Source organism: Nyctibius grandis, chromosome 20, assembly GCF_013368605.1.
Source record: "Nyctibius grandis isolate bNycGra1 chromosome 20, bNycGra1.pri, whole genome shotgun sequence".
Lineage (NCBI taxonomy): Eukaryota > Metazoa > Chordata > Aves > Nyctibiiformes > Nyctibiidae > Nyctibius > Nyctibius grandis.
In genome coordinates this window covers 3,619,173-3,638,978 of record NC_090677.1, presented here as the reverse complement: position 1 = coordinate 3,638,978, position 19,806 = coordinate 3,619,173, and the positions used below count along the sequence as shown (strand labels likewise).

The 19,806-nt window shown below is 51.5% G+C and overlaps 1 protein-coding gene across 1 annotated transcript; it reads right to left on the bottom strand.

The window, feature by feature from the left end:
- Nucleotides 1–1,498: 1,498 nt before the first annotated feature.
- DNAJB12 (DnaJ heat shock protein family (Hsp40) member B12) lies at nt 1,499–19,603 on the bottom strand. Its single transcript, XM_068416683.1, has 9 exons — nt 19,436–19,603; nt 16,682–16,856; nt 14,374–14,519; nt 11,081–11,266; nt 9,566–9,645; nt 8,332–8,441; nt 5,166–5,338; nt 4,035–4,186; nt 1,499–2,201 (listed from the first exon to the last, which is right to left on the bottom strand). Exons 1-8 carry the CDS (start codon nt 19,566–19,568, stop codon nt 4,065–4,067), a joined length of 1,125 nt encoding a protein of 374 aa, XP_068272784.1. The 5' UTR covers nt 19,569–19,603; the 3' UTR covers nt 1,499–2,201; nt 4,035–4,064.
- Nucleotides 19,604–19,806: the final 203 nt, after the last annotated feature.

Here is a 19,806-nt window from a genome sequence, read left to right as displayed (position 1 = left end):
TGGGATGAGAACAAAGCATCCCCCAAAAGAGCTGGACCAGAGGACGCGGGGGCTTCAATGGGAGGGGAGGAAGGTGCTGTCTCCCCAGCTGGGAGCATCCCAGTGGAACCAGTTTGAAGCACAGACGTCCTGCTGAGCGTTCGCCGGGACCCACGGGGGTCACCACCTCCTCACCATCTGCTCCCCATCCTTCCCTCTCCCAGACCCTCACAGCTTGCCATGATGGCAACGCCACCAAATTCCATTTACCGAGTGCCTGAGCTGTAAAACCGGAGCCAGTCGGGGCGAGGATCCGCAGGACACCAACGCAGCCGGAGCCTTTCACGTTATAAACGTTTATTTATAGATGTACAATTGTATAATTAATTCTAAATCGAGAGATAACAGCCTGTGGGAGCAGCCGTTAGGATCTACGCCGTCTCGCTCGTTATTATCCACGGGTATCTCCTTGGAGAAAAAAGAATAACCACAAGTTTTTTGGGCAGGGAACGCCGTTGTGCAACACATCCAGCACCTTCTGCGGACGGGATTTTCCTTTCACCCCTCTCCCCATGATCTCTCCAGGCCAGCGAGCCCCTGCCTCTATTAAGAGCTATTTTCAAACGCCGTATTTCCACCCCGTTTCTTCCAAAGGTGGAGGAATCACTTAAAAAAAACCCAAAAAAACAAAAAAACAAAAAAAAACACCTTAAAATCAGGTCCAGGTCATGGTGGCTGCGGGATAATAAGGCTCGCAGTTAACGGGAGGGCTGAGAGTTTGCAAAATAAATAAATAGCTGAAGACGGAGCACGTGGATTCCTAATGACGAAGACAGAAAACCACCTTCCTTCTCCCCTCTGCCAGCTGCCGCCACCCCACCCGGGAGCCGCTGTGCTTCCCCTGAGGGAGTCGGGGGACGGTTCTCGCTGGAAATGTAAAGACATTTCCAATAATAAAAAAAAAATCCAGTTTATTCGATGGGAAATAGCTCCGCTCGTGCCGGCTTTGCTTCGAGGCGATGGCTCCTGACCCTGGTCTTGCCTGATGGGGTCTGAGGAGAGACGCACCCTCCCCTCTCCCCCCCCACACAACTTCTTTCAACAGAAGCAACAGAAAGCTCCATTTCTTAGGGATGAGCAGTATTTTACAGGTCTCCTCTAGGAAACAGGTGTCAAGGCCACGGCCACGTTGCGAACGGGAGCGCTGGTGGGTGAGGAACCCCAAGGGTAGGCTGCACACACCAAAAAAACCACCCCAGCAAAGGGAGACGGCTGGTGGAAAGCCCTCTTTGCAGAGCGAACGCCGCGCGCTGATGACGAGGCAAAATTAAAGCAGACTCTGCAAAAAAAAAAAAAGTGACGTGCACAAATAAACCCAACGATCGACGAGCAAAAACCCATCCAGGACAATCCTCCTCGTCACCGAGCGCCACGCCGGGGCTCAGCTGACCCGCCGTGGTGCCAACGCTGCAAAACCACGCCACAAACCCGCGCAGTTTCCCCCCGTTTGTTTAACCCCTTAGAGATTTGGAATTGCTTTTATTAAAACCCGAAAGGCAGGTACGGACACCCCAAAGGGCAGAACGCCGCCGGCCTCCGAAAGCAAACGACAGGAACTGCGAAGTGATTCTTGTTTTAGTGTGTCAGGCAGGAAAGCGCCGCGGAGCCGGACACCCTGGGAAGAGCCTCCCCGCTTCCCCGTTCACCAAACCGGGCAGAAAACAAAATAATTTAATCATCCAACCCCTGCATAGTTTAAAAGTACAACATATATACAGCTATAAATTAATTCTAAATAGATTATATTTTCTTTTTTTTCCTTAAAGTTTTCTTTTATCACCAAATCGTCCCAATTCCTCTCTCCGTCGGCAGTGACCAGCGCGGTGGCGAAGGGTCTCCTCCTGCTTCGTGGCTTCTGCAGCTCAGTTTGTGTTATTTTACGCCTGTTCTGGGGGTTGTGGGATCCCAGGAGCGACGAGGCCGTCGCACGGCAGCGGCGTCGGAAGGGAAGGAGGAAGACGGGCAGCTCGATTTCCTGTCCTCGGCGCTGCCTGAGCCGTCGGGGGGACGGCGGAGACAGGCAGAGAGAAGGAAAGAGGGCAGTTGTGCGTCGCTAATTCTCCAATTCCATTTCTCAGAGAAGGTTTGATTCTTTTAAACAGCAAAGTCCATCACCTCGGCTTCGGTGAGCTTCACCACACGTCTTCAGGCGTTTCAAGAGTCTGGGGACAAAAGCGGTAGCGGTGTCAGTCCCTGGACAGTCGCACGGCACCGCACCTCCCCCTTCCTTCCTTCCCAACCCACACTATGGGCAGCAGCTTTTTCAGTCGCACTATTTCACTCCACAGCAGAGTATCACAGAATCAATGAGGTTGGAAGAGGCCTCTGGGATCATCAAGTCCAACCATTGCCCTGACACCACCATGGCAACTAGACCAGGGCACTAAGTGCCATGGCCAGTCTTTTCTTAAACCCCTCCAGAGATGGTGACTCCACCACCTCCCTGGGCAGCCCCTTCCAATGGCTAACGACCCTTTCTGAGAAGAAATGCTTCCTAATGTCCAACCTGAACCTCCCCTGGTGAAGCTTGAGGCTGTGTCCTCTTGTCCTAGCGCTAGTTGCCCGGGAGAAGAGGCCGACTCCCACTCCACTACAACCTCCCTTCAGGTAGTTGTAGACTGCAATAAGGTCACCTCTGAGCCTCCTCTTCTCCAGGCTAAACACCCCCAGCTCCCTCAGCCGTTCCTCGTAGGTCAGACCCTCCAGACCCTTCACCAGCTTGGTCACCCTCCTCTGGACTCGCTCCAACTTAAGTTGCTCTTAAGAGCAACTCTCTTTTCAGACCGCGGCTACAGAGAGGGAATGAAACAAAAGCAGGTCATTCGTGTCGGTCTGTCGTGAAAGAAGAGGTGTAGTTATCAAAACAAGAGAGCGGGCGTATCAAGGATGGTTCCAAAACCAGGATACACCCCAAAAAAAAAGGCCGAAGGCGAGCCAGGAGATTTGCTTTAAAGGCCAAACTTTCAGACACGCTCCCTTTGCCAAGGAAAATAAAAACCAAACAGAAACTCCCCTGCTAAACCTTCCTACTGGTGCCTACAAATGAAGCAGCTGGGTGTCCGATGTCCCCAAGCCTTCACGGTGGCCGTACAACTAACACTCGGTCCAAGCTTCACCTCCCACTTATTTTCTACAAAAACCCTGTTTTCAAATATTTTCATGGCAGGAGGGACCTGTACGTTTCCCGGCCACCCCAGCAGGCCCTGGTAGGTGACATCAGCCCAGATAATGAAGCAGAAAAAGGACTCCAAACTCCGTGCCGATTTTTGTCGTTACTTTCGTGCAGTTCTCCCGTGACCCAGCACACCTGCTCTCACCCGTGCTACTGGACTCTCCTTAATTCAAGCTCTCCAACCCCTGAGTCTTCCAGACTCCCCCTCAGCTGTCTTTACTTTGATTCCCAGTTTAACACAGTAAATGACTTCTAGAACGTGCTGTGAGCTCTGGCCATTTGCTTTGTTCTCCTTGAGCGTCATGGCAAGGCAATGGGGGGCAAGGAACATCTGTTTGGTAGGAGGCCGTTCCCTGTCACCATATTGCTTCAAGTGCCAGGGGATAACAGGTTTTTTGGTAAAACAGACAATAAAGCAACCAAAAAAAGGTTCATTAAAACTTGGTGGCAGGCTACCACGGCTGGTAAAAAACCTCCAACCAGCCGAGGCGCCCACGGCCGCTGGATCGAGCGTGCAGTTGACAAGAGCTCAGCTGAGTCACCAACACGCCCGAGGCTCTTGCTCTGTTCCTAGAGACCCAACGCCGACAGTGCCAGAGAAAACAGGGAGCGTGGAGAGAGCCGAGGGTGCCGACACACAAACTCAACAAAATCAATTTCCCAATTAACGAGTGTACACTTGACGGAGGGGGGTGCCTCCTCCCCGTGATGCCTGTGCATCCAGAGGAGACTCGTGAAGATCTGCATCCCAAACTGATATTTAAGTATGAAAAGCACGACCGTGCCCTGCTCCGCTGCCGGGGGAAGCGTCGCCAGCTCGTACTTAGACCTCCGCTGAGCGGGCTGGCGGCGACTATCCGTGCAGAGAGGCTTGAACGTCTGACAGTCTGCTACAGCTGGGGGTGCCCATCTTCTGTGCTCGTTGGTACAGGTCCGAGTCCCCGAAGTAGCGTGCTCGGTACAACAAACCTTCCTCTGCAAAGGGGAAAGCCCAGAGTTACGGATGCGACGGGGAAGGAGACCCACCCGCCAGGCCATGACCCACTGCGGGCTCTGCTGGCAACAGGAGGCACCTCAAGCTCGTCAAGGCTAACTGAAGCACAGGATGAGGCTGAGGAAATGCCCCGTGCCCTTTGGGACAGGATGGGTGTAACGTCTGCCGACAGCTCATCCATCCCGAGGAAAGCCATAGGAACCTGACAGGACCTGCCTCTAGTCCCGGGAGGCCCACGAGGTTACCCCAGCAGCACGGGGAAGAGGAAACGTGGAGGCTCAGAGCCTCATCTGGTACCACTGAGGGCTCTACCAGCCCCTCCCGTGTCCCTGGCACTCAAATCCTACCCCGGCTGCTGCTCCAAGAGCCATGATCACCACATGCTGGGAACGGGCGGGCAGAGAAGCCAGGTAAGCCCTGGGACTCAGCAAACAGTTTGCTGCCTGGCTAGCTGGCCAGATCACCTCTCTGCCTGGCCAGGTAGCCGTCACTCCTAACCCTTCAGCAGCACGCAAGGTGATGTCAGCACTGCCACCACAGCCTTCTGAGCAGGGATGGGATGCGGGACAGAGGACACCACAGGCAGCAAACGTTCAGACACAGTCCTTGAACAACTGAAGTATTACACAGAGCTACGGGGGGCCTCCTGAAAATGAGATGGCTGCAACCTCCCCCCTCCACTGGAAATCAGAGATATCATACTGACATGGCAGGGAACCTCCGGGGCACAACTCCCGTCTGACCAGTTCTACAGCAGCATTAAAAACCAAACCAAAACAAACCCCACGTACTGGATTTGTCACGAAGTCCTAGATAGAAAAAAAAGCCAATGGCACACGAAATGTGCTCGCACCACGTTAAAATATAACTCCAGCATAACTTAGTCCCCAGAAAAAGGCCCTTCCAAAGCCAACCTCATGCACAGCCAAGACCCTCAGCTCCTGGCCCCACACTACTCACTCTGCTGCTTCTCTTTCCAGCAGTTATTTCGAAGGTTTGCGATATAGTCGTCCTCCACGCTCCTCTCAACATTCTTCAGGTTCGTGCCCGTGTATTCATTTGCAAAGTTCTCGGATACGTAGTAGACGACTTTCAAGTGCTCTGTCATTCTCCTGTGTATGTGACCCACAGACCTAGTTCAGGGAGAAGAGTCAGAACAGTGTAGGACACGCTTCAAGGGCAGAGCGAAAAGCTCCCAGCTCTTTATATCACACAACACGCCACGGTATCAAACCGCTGCAAACACACATCACTCCTCCGTATCAGAGATTTCTGGTGGAAATGAAACGCCAGCACAGGGAGACAAAACCTGCCAGGCCTCCAGCTAGGTGGGCAGAGCTCTGAATGCAGACATAACTCTTGGGGCAGATTGCCCAAGGCCCAAACCCACTTAAAATAAAGCGTTCATTAGAATTTTCAGCGCTAATTAAATTTCCTCGCTGACGACACCATCCTCTGCTTTTGGCGGCGAGCCCCAAGGATGGTTACACGGCTCGGAGGGCGATGCTCGGTGAAAGCAGCCAGCGAGGCCGGATGGCACCTGCGCGGGGGAGCACGAGGGGAGGGCAGGGCAGGGGCTGGCTGTTGCAGCTCCCCAGCAAACCCCCCTCGATCAAACCCAGTCCCCTCTCTGCTAAGATATCTGCTAACCCCAAGAGCGTCAGCTTCCTCTACCACATCACGTTCTGCAACCAATGCTGTTGCTTGCAAGAACAAAATTAGACCTGCTCTGCACTGACGAGTACAGAAAGCACTTTCTAGAAGGAAATCTCTTCTCACCCTACCCCCCGGGGATTTGCGTTTCAGGCAGAGCCCGGTACTTATTTTCCCCAACACTCCAGCAAACCTAGAGATACTCACTAGGGCGTGTTTGCAAGCTGTAACACAGGACCCGTGCCCAAACGCTGGGTCCATCAGGAACGGCTCCATCTGGAGACGTGCCCAAAGTGTCCCATAATAAATACCAGCTGGCTGCTGCGTTAAAAGCGAGCCCGATTCTTAAGCCAGGTATAAACATTAACTCATCCGGCTCGCCCTTCAGTCTGTTATCAGGGTTTACAGGAGTGATTCAAAGTCTCCTGCACGTTTCATCAAGGTCCAGCACTCACGGACGAATGGTGGGTAACTGGATAGACTGAACATGACACAAAAGCTCTCTTGGCATTTTCCAAGATGCATCTGCTGGGAGAGATGCAGTCTGGAAGGAGCTCAGCTCACTATTTTACCTGTCAAGACAGAGCTCTAAGCCTTCCCAAAGTTCATACTCCTGTATAACGATGAACTATGGAGGCTACAAAGCGTGCCCTCAAAGGAGGAGCATTAAAGCTCGCAGAGCTTCAGCAGCACACTTGAGTGTGAAGTATGAAAATAAGGGCAGGACCTGGCGCAAGAAACCTGCCACCTGAAGTCAGACATGCAATTAAGTCCGGCAAATTCAACGAGGTGTTATTAAAGAGCAGGGTGGCACAGACAGGCCCACAAGCAGACAGCTCTTTGGGCAGAAAGCTGGTTTTTGGAAGAGATTTACAAAGGCAAGGAGCAACAAAGTGAGAAATGGCTCTTTAGGATTCTGCCTTTCTCTGTGACAGCGTCGCTATCAAGAAGTGGCATTAAAATCTCCACGTGCCATTAGAAACCTCACCAGGTTCAAAAGCTTCTCTCCTCCTGCTCACTGAGCTCAGCGCGGCGAGCTCCAGCTTTCCAGAAGCCGAAGGACAGCCAAGCCCAGCGTTTCCCTTGACGTGGGGCGGCAGCAGGGGCCTGGCCGGCTGCCTGCGCGAGGGAGCAGCACCGCCTGCCGGCACAGCACGCCTGGGGCTCCCCAGCTCATTTGTGAAACGAGATTTGTGAAGTGCCTCGGTCACGCGGGAAGGATGACGGAGGACTGGATCAGCTTACTTGTCCAAACCCAGACTGGGAAATCGGTCTGCTTGCTGCCACCCCAGCACGCAGAGACGGGGACAGCGCAGGGAACGGGGTGGCTTTCCTCTGACAGCTGACAAGGCTGGAAGCAAACCCCTGCCTGCTTAAGAGCTGCCTCCCACTGAACGCCTTCTCGCCCCATAAAGCACCTCTTCACCAGTATAAAACAAACTGGTGTTTGTATGTATATATACATACGTAACACTTAATTTTATCGTCCTGGTATCAACTGCAGAAATCACATCTCAACACCCTTCAGCCTCTCAGAATAACCCTTAGCTATGCCCTCTTCAAAACTGCCCCATCTTTCAGCTCCAAGCACTAATGTCATCATCTTCACCTTGGACCCTCAAGCTAAGCTGGGTTTTACACTATTTGACATCATCAATGGCACATGTTGTCACCTCTGAAACTAAACAGGGCCCGCTGGCTGGAACGAAGCCTACCCTCCTTAAATACACATAAGGAACCTCCACTGAAAATACATCCAGCCTTTGTCAAGAGTGATGCAAGCAGCCAGGAATCAAGCCTGGTTTCCCATGCCTTGTCGGCACCGCAAAGTGAGTAAGAATAAAGACTGATTCAATTTGTCAGCCAAGTGGGCAGATCGGGGCATTTCCACAGGATCTAGAATGAGACAGTTTCACTTTCGCACAGTGAATGTCTGGCCGTAGCTATTTCATGGCAAGATTAGAGTTCAAAAATAGGGGATTTCTCCGGGAGTGTCTTTTACTCTACAGGAGTGTCTTTTATTCCTGCTTCCTCTGTTCTTTGTTCTAGGCACAAACTGAGGCTTTCACAAAGAACAGATCTGGCTTTTGTTTTCCACACCCCAGTTTAACTCTACATCTCAATTCATTCTGCGTATGGGATCTCGGTGCTGGGCTAGTCTCTCAAAGTCATTTTGCCTGTCCCTTTCTCAGACAGGCACACCCAGCTGTGGGTATGGGCTGCAGGAGGTCCCTGTTGAAGAACATCTACCCTCCAACCTTCCCCACACCTGCCAGCTCAAGACCTGTTTGAGAACCAGGAGGCCTTCACTGATGTGCGAGACATCCGGCAGCAACGGTGTGATGAGATAAAGAAAAAAAAAAAACCCACAAGAAAGGCAGAGAGCCTAGATCCCTACCCAATCACACCACCCTGCCCTCCAGCACCCAACCCCCTCCCCAGCAGGATAACATTTAGAATAACAGGTACTAACGGCCTCTGGCTCAAACTGTAGGGTGGGCTGGAGACCATCATCTGGCTGAGAGCGGACACAATGATCAGGATGAGGATGGGCATCAGCTGGACAAACAAGCCAAGGCCGCCCTGAAGGAACAGAAACACACAGTGAAGTGCCAAGGATCCCACAGCATCGCTCTCCCTCCCTCCCAGCCCTAACACAACCTCGATCCTCCTGCTTTTTGCAGGCAGTCGGCTTAGGAGGCACCCCAAAACAACTGGGGGGAACCCAGCAGCCCACAGTTCCCCTCCAGTAAGGGCAGCGTGACTCCCAAGGTCCAAATCCACTGCCCCTTCTCTGGATGCGCCCAAGGGCAGAGGGGACTGGCAGGGGGAACCTTGTGAGTGTATTTCCAAAGCCTCATGCCCGTATTTTGCTTTTCTAGAGCAGATGTGGTTTCTGTCCTGCTTGTGCTAGCGAGCAGAACTGGTTTTATGGACAGCCTTCTCCCCTCTTCAGTGCCAGATGAAAGCAATCCCCCCTCTACCTCACCTCCTGAGCTCCCTCCAGCTCCAGCAAAGTACACTTTCCCCTTTAAGCCTGAGAAACAATACTCAGGAAGTTCTTGTTGTTTGTTTGGTTGTTTTTTTAAAAAAATATAATTGGCTATGCCCAGAAAACAGTAATCGTCAATACATAACCCTGGTCTCTTAAATAGTGAGTCCCTCATTCTTGCTTCTCTAGACCAGAGGGCTTGGAGTGCTGCAGATAGATTTTCTGTGATGGGAAAACATAAAAATAGCTCATGCTATACAGTGTCTTCCTTGGTTAATTAAGCATCACAGCTTAGAAACACCCCCATCTTCAACACTGGAATAAAAGGGAGAATGAGGTTGTGCTGGGAGGAGCCACGAGTATCCATATTATCTGAAAACTGGGTTTACAGAATTAAATCAGAAAGGAAATGCTTTTTCTGTGGTAGACACTTCACTGGTGCAATCTTACTTCAAGGCAGCACTGTTTCAAGACACACCAGTGTTCTTCCCACTGGACGACAGCTATGGGAGTCCCGGGAGAACAACCACCAGTAAATTAAACCACAACTTGGTGTAAATTCTGAAGGCAGCTCACCTCCCACGACTCCAGCCTTCTGTTCAGGGGGGTGGAAACAAGCAGGACTGTTTCACAAGACAGCCACCCCAACCAGCTCGCAATTCACGTATCGGAAAAACCTTTAGACTCCCAGCCCCGCCGCCTGTCCTCCACTTACATCACCCTGATGTTCTCGTCTGTCCTGCCTCTGATGGTAGGTATATCGCATCCTGCCGTTGCTGTAGACGTGGACGTTACCTACGGGCAAAAGAAAACTGTTACACAAAAGCCAGAGTATGTAAGACGGTGCTGGCTGGCCAGGAAGTAACCACGAAAGGTGGTTATATAAATATAAAAAATATAAGCCACAGCTGAAAAAAGAGTATTCCTCAGAACTGAAGATTCCTGTCTGAAGGCGAACTGGTGGTGGGCAGAGAGATCCATCTGGAGGGTTTTGTAGGTTCACATGAAAATTCAGGTTGGAAGTGACCTCAGGAGGTCCAACCTCCTGCTCAAAGCAGGGTCAGCTATGTAGGGAGAATATCTTGCACAGGCCTCCTCGCTTCTAACTGAATTTAGAGTAAAATCAATTAGAAAAATAAGTAAAATAAATAATTGCGGTAGTTTTTCCACCCTAAAACCAGAGCTCCTCCATGTCTTGTTTTAAATGTCAAAACTACAGCTGAGAAGGGAGAGCGGGTGAGAAAGCGGGTCCTGGATTCTCTTGGGACAGTGAGGAAAGGAAAAAAAAGACTGAGCTAAAATAGCAACCTCCTGTTTTTACTGGAGCAGCTCTACCTCTGTGACAGGCAGGACACAAACGCTGCGAAAGGCTTCAAGACGCCTTCGTGAGTACTTGGCATTACTGTGTTAATTCTTACACACCAGATAGGCAAGAGCTACCGGAGTAAATCTTCTCCATTGAAACAAAAACATTTATTTTTTCCAAGTTGGTCTCGAGAGGTCAAATAACCACTGCCAGGCAAATATGACTGGAGCAAATACAAGGGAGTCTTCTAAAAATACCCTTATCCTTATATTAAATCCATGTCTTTTTGATCAGAACTGATCCAGTGAAGGAACAGTCACTTGGTTGTTCCCTGCTACCCAAACCACGACCAGCACTGAGGACAGACAGGACACAGGTTTAATTTTTAATTCAAGAGGTTTAAATTATGCTCTAGAGGCAACAATTTCCTCTTTTTTATGGGACACAGTGGAAAGAAGGAAGTGGACACTGAAACTGCTTTGGCTGCGTGGCAGAGCAGATGCAGATCAAGAGCAAGGCCCAGGCGTTACCATAGTTTGTTCTGATGAGAAGATTTAACTTCTAAAACCACCAGGCAGAAAAGCCTTCTTCAAAATAGGATTATTTTTACAAATAGCCTTAAAGCAAGTTGTTTTTTGTTCTAACACTCAATCCAACCTAATAACAGCTAACGCTGCCAGCGTGCAAACAAATACCTGGAGTGGGGAAGAAGTCCAGCTCTGATGGTATTACCTGCTAGATGCTGAGTTCTCCAAGTACCCATCCGAGCAATCTAGAGAACTCTAGGTGTTTAGGTCATGTGTGAAGGAGAACCTCTCTCACCAAACTCAGCAATCCTTGCACAGCCAACTAAATCACTACTGCACTGTCGCTCTGTCAAAAGGAGCGGGTCCCATTCGAGAGATTAAGGTTTAACGTGCTTACTAGAAGGAAAACCACCACCAAAAAACATGTTGAAGAGGTCCTCGGGGGAGATGTCTGCCTCAAACCCGCGGTGGAAGTCCGAGTGACTGTGTCCGTGCCGAGCAGGGTTGAGTTTCTCGTCTCCAAACTGGTCGTATTGCTTCCTCTTCTCCGGGTTGCTCAACACCGCGTAAGCATTACCAATGGCTGAAACATTGACAATAAGGAAGCAATTAGCTTCTTTCTTCTACAGATAATGACATTTAGCCCTGCAGACTGCCACGACTTGCCTTTCTCGTTACACAAATGAGGTTCTCAACTACCCACATCTTTTCAACAGGCTGCTTGAGCACTAGTACCTGGCACCCTTCTCTGGCGAAGACAGACGGAAGGAAACCACACCAAGAGACTCAATGAAAATGCCTTAATTAATTCAAATGAAGAACTTATGATACGACTGGTATGAATTTGGTATATGTCCCTAGAGAAACCCCCTCAGATGAATGGAATTGCGAAGGAAATACTGGTAGTAGAGCAGCTACATGTTTCACTTCATTAAACTTATGTCTTTTGAACAAGTAATGCCCAAATCCTTCAGCCCTAAGCAACTGTATAGGAAAATACAACGTTAGTTGACAAATTTTATTCAGAAGTTGGCATTAAGGGAATTCAATGTCATAGCCTAAAACCAGAACTGCAAAGAATTTAAATACAGGCTAGATCACTGAAAGAGACTTTAAAACTTCCCACAAAAGCTAGTAAGGAAATGTTGGCTAGAAGTTGTGTCTGTCAGCTATGAATTTCAAAATTTCCAGATGCCAGAAGTAAGATGCATAATTGCAAGGACTATTAATGCCTGTGACGGTGGAAATGTACTGGAACTAAACCCCCACCAGTTCTCCAGGTCACTCTCCTTCCCACCTCAGCACGTTGGAGCCTTTCTACCAGAACGTTTGCCTGCCACCCTCCTCCTTCTGCACTTCTCTCTTGACACGTTCCATCTTACCACTTCCCCTCTGTACCAACCTACCCAAGAGCCTCCCTACGTGACTGCAGAGCAAGGAGGCAAGGAGACTGTGTCGCAAGGAGGCAAAAATGTTCACGGCAGTAGTTGCCTGGTGTATAAAAGGCAGGGGCAGAAGCGATAGAGAAGGGAGCTACATGCCCTTTGGAGGAGATTAACACCAAGATTCAACATTTTCCCAGTAGTCAGATCGAGGTGTACGGTTTCTTCTTGGATTTGGAGCGTGGAGGATGTAATGTCAATATACTTGTTCTCCTTCTTGGTTATAATTAGTGCACACAGAGTAAACATTTCTACAACCAGGCGAGGAAACTGGACGCCAAGGACTGACTCTCAGCCTATTAGCTCGTTCTTTCAAACCGTGCGGTTAAGCAACGAAAATGGGGCAGTTCAGGGCTTTGTTCGTCGTCTTTCTGCTGACAAAGCCCAAGAAACACCTCATTCCAAATCAGGGTTTTAGCTCAACGTAGCCAGGCTCAACTCTTTTTCCAACGTCAGCCCAAGGTAGTGATGCAAACCTGCCACAAGACAGGCTGCAGCCAACTGCAACTACAGACTGAGACAAGGTCTCGGGACAAGACGTAACGCTTTATCAGCTGTCGCTGGGAAGCTGAACGCCAACACTTCAGCTAATACATCAACGTAAGAAAAAATTAACTAAACCCCTCACAGCAGCGCACGTTTCCCCCTTCACCCTCTGGAACCAAACAGCTGGACTGGACTTCAGCGAGCCCTGCAAACTAGGAGCTCAGCTGGGGGGCTGAAGGACGGGGGAGCCAACGAGGCAAGGCTTGGAGGAGAGATAACCCGAGAGCAGATAGCTCTGCAGCGGAGGATAAAGGGCACCTTGCTTAACGCGCGACTTCTGGCACGTAACTCTTGTCAAAGCCCTCAGCAAACATCGTTGTTTAAGATTACAGGTGAAGAAACCTGCCTTTCGCCACTTAGCAAGGACTGAAGGATAAACTCTCAAGCAGCGGCTTACTGCACATGCGGCGTAGATAGATGTCTGCAGATGCTCTGCCCCCCTACTAAAACAGGCTCTCCCAAGTAGCTGGGGGTCAGTTCGTTATTTGCTAACAGCAACACACTTATCAGCTACGGATTTAAGCCTTAAAAGACTTGAACAAACCTTACATAAGACTTTTACTGCTGAATTCATGTCTACTAGAAGCTTACCCGAAGTACTGCATCACTACACTCGCACCAGGGTAGCCTTGCTCCCTGCTCCAGCAGAAGCCTCACGCATTTCATGCCCAAGATGGCCAGCATCAGACCACGCTGTTTAGATGGCTTAACACTGCAAAACCAGCGCTGTAAAACTCACATCAAGAAGTTCTGCCTTTAGCTCAACGATAATAATCAAACTTCCACAGCTCACAAAGGAAAATGGGGTTATATGTTGCAAGCACTAGCATTTCTCTTGGAAAATTACTCCAGTTTTAAGGTACCTTACTACCCAGGAAACATCCCTGCTGCATTTGTTGAGGCCCTGAGAATAGGGCTCTTTACAGCAGAACTGAAGCTCCTGGTGACCCTTTCTGAGGTCTGGCTGGGCTCAGCTGTACAGCTGGTGCAGTTTCACCCTAGAAATTTTCACCTGGGGTTTCTGTTCGCCCATTCCACCCGCAGCCTTTCGCAGTGGTCAGGTGCTGAGTGCTTGCTTAGAAACCCGAAGGCTTACTGGCTGCCCCAAATGCTCAACGAGTGGAAGAGTCTGAACACCAGTTCTAAAGATGGGTTTCCTGCCCTTGGGCCTGCCCAGCAATGTTTCTCTCGAGGGACTCGTGAACCCAACGGCTGCCTCTGGTGCTGCACAACTTACTGGGTCTCTACTGGATTTGTCAGTAGACAGGGGTGCACCCCGGTGCCTGCCCCAAGCTGGACGGCTGCAGGACTGGGAGCTTCTCTCTGCTAGCTGAATGCTCCTGCAGCTCTCCAAAAAAAAAAAAGGACGGTGAACATCCTGAGGGAATTTCCTCCTGAGCAGCGTGGCAAGAGGCTGGCGCAACACAGAGGAAGGGCTGCTAGGAGAAAGGGAAGGAAGGCTTCTCCTTGTCCGACTGGCAGGGGTGAACCTACCCACGCCGACCCGTGTTTCTTACTTCAAGCTTAGAGCATACTTTGTTCGTAACACACCAGCTCAGAAGAAGAGATGATACAGCTTTGCTAAGAGCTTTATTTCACTCTACCTGACTCGTGAGGCTGTTTTTAAGAGTCCTTGCTAGCCCACCTCAGCACCATCGCCTGACAGTTGAGGGCAAATCACGAAGCTAGAAATGTTCTTTACCTTTAAATGCCTCCGTGGCCCCCGGTGCGTGGTTCTTATCTGGGTGAAATTTCAGCGCAAGTTTCCGGTAAGCCTTTTTCAGGTCCTCATCAGAAGCTTCTCTGTTTACTCCCAGAATTTCATAGTAATCTTTGCATTGCTTTACCCTGCCAGCAGAGAGGGGAGAAAACACGGACAGGTAAGTTTCAGCTGTGAAAAACCACTTTGCATTGAACACGTCAACTCCACAGCACCTTGCGCATCACGGTTTCGATTGATGTTGCTCAGTGAACTCCGGTTTACTCAGCTCTCATTCCTGAGGGTGACCCATTTTTTTTTCACAGACTCATGCCCGCTGTACTAGCACACACTCTCACAGAACAAGTCGAGCCAGTAGAGGCAGAAGGGCCTCTCCTCGGGCAACGATATCAACCGCTGAAGAATGTGATTGGCAAATAAGCTTCGGATTCATCACGCTCGTGTTGTGGAGGCTGTTTGGGAGGGACTACAAACGGCAGGATGGGATCTGACGGGTAGCTGGGCTATTGGCTTCTCCCCCCGCAACCTCTCCTCAGACTCAGTTAATTCACAGATCTAAAAATAACACCAGCTGAATTCTAGAGGGAGAAAGAGGGAGCTGCCCAGGCCTGCGCGAGCAGCCCAGCTCGTTCCGGGTACGCTCGCAGCCCAGCGATGGTTCCTCCTCCTCACGTGACTGCCATGAGACAGCACACAGCGGGCTGGGTTTGGGGAGAAACGGGTGACGTGACAGCACCCCCGTAAGTCCACGAGCCAGAGCAGTTCTTGTGCAATTCACACCATCCCCACAACCTCACACAAAGTTTACCAAGTGACCGTGCCTGCGGTGCAGTCTTTCAAATTCCAGTATTAGCAAACGGTAGAAAGGAAGAAAGAACAGCTTGAAACAGGGTTTGGAAAGCAGGTGACCGGATAAACAAGTCCTGGGCCTTTCAAGCAGGAGCTTTAGAAGTATATTGTGCTACCAGAGTGAAGCGTCCTGCGGTGGATTTCTACTTTATCGGGCTCTAAGAGAGACCATGAGCAGAATATCATCAGGAGAGAGGGACAAGGAAGTCCCCTGACACTTGCTACGAGAGCAAAGCTTAGAGCAGGAGGGCTGCCTGCTGCAAGCTATGAGCCATGGCTTCCACCTACGGGATCTCAGGACCACATGGGATTTTTCAGAGTGTTACTGAGTAACATGAAAGCAAACATTAATGTGAAGACCATGGGATGAATGCATCCAAAATGCCTCTTTGGACCTCAGCCAGGACGAGGCCTACGTGCCTACAGTTCTAGCCCTCGTACATGCCTTTGGGGGAAAATCTCATCCCTCGTAGAGCCAACCCAGCTGCCTCCCAGGGCTGCTGCAGCTACAAATTCAACAAGGCCAAGTGCAAGGTCCTGCACATGGGTTGGGGCAATCCCAAGCACAAATACAGGCTGGGCAGAGAATGGATTGAGAGCAGCCCTGAGGAGAAGGACTTGGGGGTGATGGGTGACGAGAAGCTCACCATGAGCCGGCAACGTGCGCTTGCAGCCCAGAAAGCCAACCATGTCCTGGGCTGCATCCCCAGCAGCGTGGCCAGCAGGTCGAGGGAGGGGATTCTGCCCCTCACTCCGCTCTCGTGAGACCCCCCTGCAGTGCTGCGTCCAGCTCTGGGGCCCCCAACATAAGAAGGACATGGAGCTGTTGGAGCGAGTCCAGAGGAGGCCACGAAGATGCTCAGAGGGCTGGAGCCCCTCTGCTATGGAGACAGGCTGAGAGAGTTGGGGCTGTTCAGCCTGGAGAAGAGAAGGCTCCGGGGAGACCTTCTAGCACCTTCCAGTACCTGAAGGGGCTACAGGAAGGCTGGAGAGGGGCTTTTTACAAGGACAAGTAGTGACAGGGTGAGGGGGAATGGTTTTAAACTGAAAGAGGGGAGATTTAAATGAGATATTAGGAAGAAATTCTTTGCTGTGAGGGTGGTGAGACCCTGGCCCAGGTTGCCCAGAGAAGCTGTGTCTGCCCCCTCCCTGGCAGTGTTCAAGGCCAGGTTGGATGGGGCTTGGAGCAACCTGGTCTGGTGGAAGGTGTCCCTGCCTGTGGCAGGGGGGCTGGAACTAGATGATCTTTAAGGTCCCTTCCAACCCAAACCATTCTGTGATTCTATGAAATCCTCCTAGGTGTCCCTTTTAACACCTGGCCAATTAAAAACTGCTCGATATGGTTCGAAGCTGCAATCTTTAAAACACTGTGAAAAAACAGACTGGTATCGCACGATGAACCCAAACAGTGAGTTGAAGCCACGGAGAGCTGTGCACGCACCTCTTCACTGCGTCCACCTGGTCCTGCGTGTAGCCCTTGGGAGCCTCCCCGCCAGCCTCTCCGTTGGCTGATGGGAAGTCTCTGCTCATTTTCTTGAACTGGGGGTTTGTGGACTCCCTGGACTGGGACTGGCCATTGGCCGACTGCTCGTTCTTGTTGAGCGATTCAAGCAGATCTGAAATGAGAAAAAGATGAAAAGAGAAAAAAAAAAGAAGTTAAGGGACCACCAAGCTCCACTTGCCCTTCCCACTCTCCCATAAAGAGACCCCTCTTCATCTCTGCAACTGCTCTAAGACCCCCGCCCTTTGTTGGAAAGACCCTCAGCTTTCCACCCAGTCCTTGAGCTCCTGCTGCTTCTTTCCCAGACGTGAGGACCACTGCTGAAGATACTTCCCTGGCAGCTGGATAGCACCATCTTTTTAAACTCTTTTTGTCTTTTTTTAACCACGTATCAGACTGATCTCTTCACGCCTGTAGTTTCTGATGTTTATATATTGTATCCCCATTAAAAAGAACAGGCACACGTAACACGATTAAAAACAGACAGCGTGATTTACAAAGGCAACTTGACGAGCTTGCAGTCCTTTACCCAGGGCCTAGGACTGAGAAGGACGTTTCATCTCCAGACCTTGCACTATGGGGGTATCTCGTTCTTTATGCAAGCGCAAACAACGCTTGCAGGCCAAGAGACGAGGCAAGATATCCTATCTGCCTTGTAGGGGCAAGAAAAAACCGCTCGGTAATCCAACAGGCAATTGTTACAGGACGAAGGATAAAAATGACAGCGGGCTAACAAGCAGTAACTCCCTGGAGGAGCTTTTGAGCTTGGAGGCTTCATGGATTTCAGCTTTCGGAAAAATAAATCCTTCCCTCGCTCGTATTTACACCACCAGAGTGTTCACAAAGTTACAGTCTTTGCTTTTGTTCCTTTCAAACCTGGAGCAAACCGCCAGGCACTTTAAAACCTCATCTCACGAGGAGGAGTCCCTCCGCCCACCCCACTCTTGCTGTTTTTGGGCTCAGTTCCCTACAGCTTGCAAAGAGAGTTTTGGTAGTGTGGTTCCCCAAAGCAACCACAGAAGTCCACGATGGCCACAGCTCAGTCCTGTTTTGCTCTACAGCCCCAGCCCTATTGCTTCTGGGGCTGCTCCTCCGTGCAGTCACGGCAGAGGGCAAATTCATAAACTACTGAAGCAGAGACCGCTGAATTAGTTTTCAGTTTGGCCAACTCACTTCCCCACCAAGCATTTGCTACGGATCACTCTTCCTCGCTTATTAGCCAATATTTGCTCAACTTCTGTTAATTTTTCCAGAACTCCCGCTTAAAGGCGACCAGTGGGACTTTGTCTCCACCAGCATGCCCAGCTGCATTTACGCAGGAGAAGATTTTTGCTGAAATCCCCTTGCAAAACCCTTTGCTGATCCTGCGATGACACCTGCAGGACCCAGCCAGGGTCAGAGTCTGAAGAGCTGGCTGCGCAAGGACCACGTCGTCCACTGTTGCCCAACCCGATGTAACTCAGGACAAAGAGAAGAGATTTCCCAAGGGCATTTTTCCTACTCAGTAATTTTGCAAAAGCATAAACTCTGAATGGGAAGGAAAACCACACCACACGTAAGACAGGCTGAAACACTGTGTTTGAGGTAACGGGAAGAGGCCTCGTGCAACCAAGGAGAGGTTAACAGGAAGCCTTGGGCTCTCCGCAGGACAGACAAGCTGCAAAACACAGCCGAAGAATCAGAACTCAGATAAGGTCCATCAAAGTAAAAAAGGAAGGAAAAAAACATAAATCTACAGCCCTTTGTGTGAATTTCTGCAACGTAAGAACACATGGAGAAAGAACTGTGCTTGGCTGAGTCTACAAACCACTTCCCAGTTGCTTTTGTGACTTTAATTACGTACACCACGAAGCTTCCAGGGAACGAGATCGTTCCTCAAAACCCATAAAACTGGCAGAAGCTCTTCAAGAAGGAAGATTATTTTTGGGTGTGTGTTGAAATGAACCCCAGTGGCTGTGCTGTGGTACTCAGTGGGGGTGCAAGAAATGAGACGCAACGCTCGCTGAGTGGAACAGCTGGGGAAAACAAGGAGAGGAGAGAGGAGAGGAGAAGGAGAAAGGGAAAGGAGAGGAGGAGAAGGAAAGAAGAAGGAGAAAGAGAGCAGGAGAAAAGGAGAGAAGAGAAAGAGAGAAGGAGGATAGGAGAGGGCGGAGAGGAGGAGGAGGAGAGGAGAGGGAGAGGAGAGGAGGAGGAGAGGAGGAGGAGAGGAGGAGGAGAGGAGACAAAGAGGAGAGGAGAGGAGGAGGAGAAGAGAGGAAGAGGAGAGGGAGAGGAGAGGAGGAGAGGAGGAGGAGAGGAAGAGAGGAGGAGGAGGAGAGAGGAAGAGGAGAGGAAGAGGAGAAGCCCCTCTCCTCGCAGCCCCGCGCCCGCCCCAGTTAACGAAAAGGGCCGTGAACGGGTGTGGGGCATCAGCGGGGAGCCAGACGCCACCGGTGACAGGCTACAGCGGGTAACCGCGGACACCGCGGCCCGCCGGGGCGGCCCCGTCTCCCCCGGGGCGGGGGGAACACCGCGGGCAGGGCCGGGCCCAGCACGGCCCCTCATGGCGGCGGACCCGCCTTCCCGGCGTGCCCCGCGCAGTGCGCAGGCGCGGGTCAGAGGTCAGGCCCGGCAGCGCAGGCCCCGCAGGCCCCGCTCCCCCCGCCCCCCCCCCCCCGGGATTCTCCCCCCCCGCCCCGTTCCCCCGGCGCTCACCGCGGACCCGCGGCGAAGGGTACAAGCGCTGCGCCTTCTCCAGGAAGCGGCGGGCCTTGTCGGGCTGGTTGGCCTTGGCGGCGGCCAGCGCGATGCCGATGCACCGCTCCGCCTCGTCCCTGTTCGACTCCATGGCGGCGGCGGCGGCTGCCGGGCGGGGCGGGGCGGGGCGTGACCGCGCGGGGTGATGGCGTCACGGCCCTGCCCACCCCGGCGAGGCGGGGCGGCCCCGGGCCTACACCCGGTGGCGGGGCCTGGCTGCCCCCGGGGGTGGGTGCTGGGCGGCCTTTAGGGTCCCTTCCCCGCCGTGGCCGCCCACAACGGGGCAACCCCAGCGCCCGGCTCTGGGGGGGGGGCGCGGGGTGGAGGAT

Coding starts and splice junctions, on each gene's coding strand:
- DNAJB12 (XM_068416683.1), bottom strand. CDS start 19,568: ATGGAGTCGAACAGGGACGAGGCGGAGCGGTGCATCGGCATCGCGCTG. Junction 8,442..9,565: donor GACGAGAACATCAGGGTGAT/GTAAGTGGAGGA, acceptor CTGTTCCTTCAG/GGCGGCCTTGGCTTGTTTGT. Junction 5,339..8,331: donor TACAGTTTGAGCCAGAGGCC/GTTAGTACCTGT, acceptor TCCCTGAACTAG/GTCTGTGGGTCACATACACA.